The following is a 6,925-nucleotide window of genomic DNA, read 5'->3' as shown; positions in this document are numbered from 1 at the left end:
CTACGCTGTAATTACAGATAACATTTTCTAGGCATTCTCTAGGCTGGACAGCAGCACATAAACGTACAGATTCAACCGACTGCCTGGGAATCACTGCAAGGACTCACAGCACCGCAGACCAGTCGGCCAAAACTTCTGCTCCTGAGAAGGACAGTGCTGACTTTATGGCCTTAGACGTGCAGCTCACAGATGGACACAGAACCGTGTTTTAATCGGGAGCCCACCTGCGGCATGTAAAAAAAAGATTTCTTCCCAAACAGAAACAGAGGAAAACAGAAGTACTGCTTTGCAGCAAAGGGGCACACATGGATGCAGCAGGAATTTCTAGTTCCTGCAGTACAGCATGCAGCTTAGTTTTGCAGATGACTCAAAGGATTGTGAAAAAAATCTTTTAGGAGCAGGAACAGAATTCAAAACGGTTTCAGCATAGCAGAAATAAAATCTAGGAAAAGGAATGAAAGTCAAAGATGCATGAAATAACCCACATTGCGGCAGGACGCAGGCTGAGGGAGCTGGATCTGTTCAACCAGAAGGACAGGAGACCTGAACATGGCTGTACAGCAGCTAAAGTGGGGACAGACTCTTTTAGCAGGGTGAGTTGTGAAAGGACAAGGGAAAATGGTTTCAAACTAAAAGTGGGGTGTGAGGCAGTGGATGAGGTTGCCCAGAGAGGTGCTGCGTGCCCCATCCCTGGAGACGCTCCAGGTCAGGCTGGACAGGGCTCTAAGCAACCTGATGGAGGTGTAGGTGTTCCCATTCATTGCAGGGGGGTTGAGCTAGATGACCTTTAAGAATCTCTTCCAATGCAAAAGAGTCAGTGTTGAAGGATCTTGCTTCCAAAAGCATATATCATTTTATGTGTTTACACATCATCTTGTGCAGCTTGAATTATAAAAAGAGAACATGCTTGAATGATAAAAATAGAGATGCAGGAGACAAAAAACACTGAAGAAATTTCAGTCAGACAGAATCATTTAGGGACACATCAATCACTTCTTCTTTCATTCTTCAGATTACAAGAGATATGTGATCTCCTGCCATGCGAACTACTTCTTATTTTACAATGATATATTCCAGTCAGAACTCTATACAAAGTTTAAAAGAAGTTGGTAGAAGAACTCAGTACATAAAATCCCAGTAAGTCACATTTCGTTATGAATCTGGGACTAATTCATTCTGAACAAACTGAATAAATAAATAACTCAGTCCAAACAGACCTTGCACGTTGCTATATTAACTTTCTTTAAAAGCAATAAAAATCCACACTGTATTCCTTCAGGAATTTTAATAATTACAAAGCAACAAAACTGTACGGATTGCAGCATCTCACAGACTTACTCCAAAAGAGAATCCAAGAGGAAAGAAGAAAAGCAAGTGGAACATGGAGGTGCGTGAGAACCACCTATCTGGAAGAACACCAGTGATTAGTAGAAAGCCTTGCTCTCCCTGTTAGCTGAGTTTAAGTCTGTCTTCAGTAGATTACTTCAGGCAATCACCTTGCTATCAACCACTGTGGTTATGTAGAAAGATAAGGATACCTCAGTATCTCTTGAGCTCCATTTTGTAGCCAGTGTCAAAGCCAGGTGCTTTGTAAGTAGCATCAGGAGGTTCGGGTTGGGTATTAAGAAAATGATTTATTCACAGAAAGAACGGCAAGGTGTTTGAACAGGCTGCCCAGAGAGGTGGTGGAGTCACCATGCCTGGAGGTTTTCAAGACTTATGTGGATATGGCACTGAGGGACATGGTTAGAGGGCATGGTGGGGTTGGGTAGATGGTTGGAGTAGATGATCTTAGTGGTCTTTTCCAACCTTGATGATTCTATGAATTTCTGACAGAATAAGACATTTCCCTGCCTTTGTAGCTTGAGATGTTGCCCTTACGTATTTCCAAGTCCTTTCCAGTCTGAAGATTAGAAGTATTGCTGACACCAAAGTAATAAAAGTACGCACAGGCGATGTTTCTATCTATGAGCTACGTATCCTATGTGAACCACAAACCTCTTCTTGATGAAGGGAGACTGTGAGCAGAATTTAAATTATTTTTAAGAATTGCATCTCTAACACTGCATTTGCTAAATGACTTTCCTACAGCCTTAAGAGAATCACTTCTGCCACTTCATGGCTATCCTGCAAAGCAAGAGATGAAAACAGTGGCAATGTGCACTTTCCAAGAGAATAACCTTTAAGTTTTATACCACCAAGGACTTCATTTTACCTGCTTCCTTCAGCTTCACCACATCATAAACAACAGCTCCCAGCTACTGTTTCGTACCCTATTTGTTCTGTAATCTCCCCAGTAGCCTAAAGAAGATCAAAATTGACTGGAGAACAGTAGAAATGGTTCTTTCATCCATGGCTTGCTAGATAAAACAAAAGAAATCAGGCATCCAATCGTCAAAATGATCCTGACAGCTTATTTTTGAAGTTATTTCTCTGTAGTAACAGAAGTTCACATAGAATCAGAGAAGTTCACAAAGTACACGAAGTTCACAAAAACTCCTACAGAAAATTCACAACATAGCAGTAGCTTTCTACCTCTAACAGGTTTACTAGGCAAAATGGAGGGAGAAAAGAAGCTATGTGCTTGTGTCAAAAATAAGAAAAAAAAGCTCCTATTTCTTCAGAATAGTTGCAAATGATCACTAAGGGAGCCAGTATGATCACTTATCACAGAATCATAGAATCACTTTTGTGCACATGATTAACAAGGTTTTGTCACATCATAACTGAACACTACTTTCATTACTGCAATGATCTCAACTAAAAGAAAACGAAGACTCAAAGGCAGTGCAACAATGTGTTTGTTTTAATCAACATGTTCATAAAATTTACACCATTTTCTACAAAAAAAAAGATACTGCAGTAATTAAGCACTGGTTCGATGCTGCAAGATAAAAAAGTGTTTCAAGTATTATAAAACTCAAAAGGAAATGCTGTATTTTTAGGACTTCCAATTGTCACATGGATATTTTGGTTTTGGCTCAGCTAAAAAATTAAAAACCAGAATCACTGTAAACTTCTGGTTTAATCAGGCTTGCAAGTTCACGTGATGCACACAGTATCTAAACCAGAAAGAGATAATCAATTAAATAACACTCCTGGGTTTAAAACATAATAGTAATACATAATGTACTGGCATTAATATGCTGGTATTACATTTCACAAATGAAATATCCTTTATATAACTTATAGCTTATATAGTTCTTAGCTGCAAAGATGTACTTATTCTTTCTTTTTGGTGAAGTCATACGGCTTCCACCACTGTGCAAACTGCAACACTTTCTTCCTTTGTTCCTCAAAGTTCTGCCTGACTCCTTTTCTCCATAGCCGTGGTTCCAAGTCCAGCATGCCACCAATGATTTCCTTTGCAGGTAGAACAGAGACAGATAATGATAAATACTAAAATATAGTATCACTTAATGCTATTTTAGCATAAAATGTAAAAACACTAATTTTCCAATTATAAGATGATTTGTGCTAGCTATAAAAACTGAAAATTCTAAAAACATACCAAGTCAAAAACTACAACTGTAGTTGCAAAATGGTTGCCCCGCTAGAATTCTTCTAAGTACAAAACAGCACAAATACCCTAACACTACAAGATTGTTGATGCATTTCCATATTAGTGTCAAAAAATGGGAAGCTGAAGAAAAAGAAAACTACTCACTTTGCTCTCAACTTTTTCAAGTTATATCACTCCCTAATCCCTCTTCAAACTTCTATAATACTGACTCTTTCAAGAGCTGATGACTGTGATGTAGTAAGGAAAAGAAGATTTTATTGCAGTACATTCTATGCGTACTCTCTATGCCATAATGGAGTAATTTAACCAAGTATATATTACAATAGGAGTTGTCTGTGAGCCCATGTGTGTATGACCTCTGTTTTACACAAGTGGCAGCCAGAGCATATGAAGATATCACCATCGAGAAAACTCTTTTTTTAATATCTTAAATAGTTGCAGTTATTTTCTGTCTATCAGACTATATGTCAAATATCTAGAACTCCTATTCATTCAAAAGAAAATCTGATCTATAATCTATAATGTATCAAACAGTAAAGCAATCAACTATTCCTATTTTCACAAGCTAAGTTATAATGACTTACCATGAAAAGTAAACTAATGAACTGTGACAAGGTACCTCAAAGTGACTGCTGTAGCAGCAACTGGTTTAATTACTTAAAATTTACACAACAGAGTACAATTGGTAAATTGGTTTTGCACACAACAATACCTTCCCGAAGTAGTGAGGGAACTTGTGTTGATCTTCAATGATATGAGCAAACCCTCCCTGAAGGCCAAAGTCCACTGAAAAGTATGGTAATCCTTTAGGAACCTATATACAAAAAATATGCATTTTTAGATATTTAACAGACTGAAAGTATTTAATAACCTCCCCACAACTTCTTTAACAAAGTGGCTTTATAGTTAGTAACATCACATTTTATTTTAAATCACTTCTCAAACCACTTTGTGCAGTATAAAACTGCTACAGAATAACAGCAAAACCAATAGGTAAAGGGAAAAAGAAAACAACACATGACAACTAGACACCATAAACAGGAACAAAAGGACTGCCAGATGGCAGAACATGGAGGACACCACTACGAATCAGGTAAGAGACTGGGAGGGACAGAAACAAGAGGAGAGCTGGACCACAGAATGCACAATGAGCAAACGCCTTTCTGAGTCCACAGCTTTGAATTATATGGGTTGAGTACAAATTTTAAGCACATTTATTAAAAATAAGGTGACGCACTGTAAGAGGAAGTGGTTACTCAGAGGAGACACTGATACTCGTTATGAAGGAGGGGAAAGGGAAACACCTCTACAGAGAATACATTATTGGAAAACCCAACTAGATGAACAGAATTATGATTAGCTGCCAAAGTGGATAATTTCATAATTTGCTTATAATTTGTTCCCGTACATTAAGGTTTACAAAGCCTCAAACTCATACATATCTTCTCTGCTACAGTTCAAATAACTGAAAATTTTCATTGTGTGTTCCTTATATTGCTTGTGGATGGATATTCTTCAGAGCAGCCCACACGAAGCAACGTTTTGGACTGGTAACTAGGCCAGTGTTGATAGTACACCAGTGTTTATTTATTGCTGAAGAGTGCTTGCTGCTCAGTCAGCTGTCCCAGCTGTGCCCCCTCCCAGCCCACTGCTCGCCCCTGAATTTGTTTACTGGAGGGTGAAGAGTAAGAAACAGAAAGGCTTTGATATCATTCAAGAGCACTGGCTCATGTGCTAGGATTCTGCCCCTAGAAAACTGGTCCCAATTTCTGCACACAATCAGACCGTTAAATGTCACAGTCATGTCTGCTTCTCATTCCACATACCAACATTTTATAGTACAATCCTCTATTTCCCTCAGGTCAGGACCTATTATGATAGGCCAAGAAGCAGAGCATTATTCCTTCAAGATTTATATGTGAAAAATTTTCCTTTGTTTTAAAAATAAAGATTTATAACACTATTTACATCTTCACTTCATAAACTTAGCAACACCAAAAGCTGCTCAAGATCAATGCAAAAGATACACCATATCTTTTCCCAGACAGCAATTTGCAGATCTTTGATCTATCTTAATTCTTAAAGTTAATCAAGAAAATTATGCTGGTACATGTACTCAAAATGCCAGCTTTGTTCTCAAGCAATGTTTGCAGCTCAGTTCATCTGTTGTTGAAATAAATGGGAATCTTTTCTAACATCAATTAGGAGTTCAGTCAGACTCCAATGCTCATCGTGTCTATGCCATCTCCCGATCCACTAATTTAATTGCGCTCTTTTTCTTCTCTCTTTGAAACAGTTAATAACTTAAATAGATGAAAGCAATTTGCTGAAAATTTCAGTGTTCAATACATTTCATTACTTACAGATTTCCGAACATCTTTTGAAGAGAGATCAATTATCTTCTTGTTCATGGACCACTCTTCATCAGACTCCATTATAGCTTTCTGTAAAATCATTTATCTAAATGAGAAGATAGGCCTTCCTACAGCAAAGAACTCACTTTCCAATGGAGTAAAGCAAACTTTGCACTGCAAGCATGAGCTATTTCTTAACAAAGTAATTTTATTTTTGGTAATCTTTCTGATTTCAAAAACTTACATACTTTATGGAGGAACCATTTAATATCTTGAAACTCACTTAATTCTATTCCTTTTTTTTTCCCCCTGAAATCTATCTTTTGCCTGACAAGTTATCCCTAACAAGAAACTTTCAAATTATTAGGGACTAAAAGGTCTCAATTTCTTTTTACTGAGCTCAAAATAAACCTGTTCTGATTTCATTATGCCATATTAGTCTTTTTTTTTTCTTTTATCTTTCTTTCCCTTTTTCATTTTTGAACTCCAAAAGGAAAATCCAAATTAGACGCCTGATTGCACTCAAAGACCTCTAAAGCTGACTCTGCATCTATCATAGTATGGAAGTGTAGGTACCTTCTTAATTTTCATTCACTGTGTATTTTAATGGTGGAAACTTTTGGAACAGAAATGACACTGTGTTTCATCTTTCTGCTCGTTTTCAAAGAAAACACTTAATGCACTTAAAACACAGCCAATGAAATCAACCATGAGGAGAGTTACAAACATGCCATAAAAGTTAACGCATTGCTATTCATCACACTGACATCCACTTCATTAAAACAACTATATTATTTATTTCCAGACAATATTTTCAAAGAACAAATAAAATAATTTACTCATAAATACTGATGTTGTGCACTCAGTCAAATTTACCCTTACAAAAGCTTCTTTTCCAGATATTAAATCAATACATTTGCTTAGAGATCAATAAACATTTCTTCATCAGAAAAAAAATTACCTTTTCAAAACTGGTACTTCAATACAAGAAAACTTTTCCAGAAATAATATAAGATAAATACATTAAATGACCTAAAGAAAAAGCTTT

The 6,925-nt window shown here is 37.0% G+C and overlaps 1 protein-coding gene across 1 annotated transcript in view; it reads right to left on the bottom strand.

Annotated features, from left to right (window-relative positions):
* Positions 1 to 2,782: 2,782 nt before the first annotated feature.
* Positions 2,783 to 6,925, bottom strand: part of CWF19L2 (CWF19 like cell cycle control factor 2) — a 57,357-nt gene continuing 53,214 nt past the window's right edge. The window contains exons 16-18 of the mRNA XM_072338350.1: positions 5,887 to 5,967; positions 4,236 to 4,337; positions 2,783 to 3,363 (exon numbers count right to left, since the gene is read on the bottom strand). Coding sequence (XP_072194451.1) covers positions 3,223 to 3,363; positions 4,236 to 4,337; positions 5,887 to 5,967 — 324 coding nt within the window. The 3' untranslated portion in view covers positions 2,783 to 3,222. The remainder of the gene's footprint in view (positions 3,364 to 4,235; positions 4,338 to 5,886; positions 5,968 to 6,925) is intronic.

The sequence above is a fragment of the Excalfactoria chinensis genome, chromosome 1 (genome assembly GCF_039878825.1).
Source record: "Excalfactoria chinensis isolate bCotChi1 chromosome 1, bCotChi1.hap2, whole genome shotgun sequence".
Classification (NCBI taxonomy): domain Eukaryota; kingdom Metazoa; phylum Chordata; class Aves; order Galliformes; family Phasianidae; genus Excalfactoria; species Excalfactoria chinensis.
Note: the sequence above shows the minus strand (reverse complement) of the source record. Positions and strands in the feature narration are given on the sequence as shown.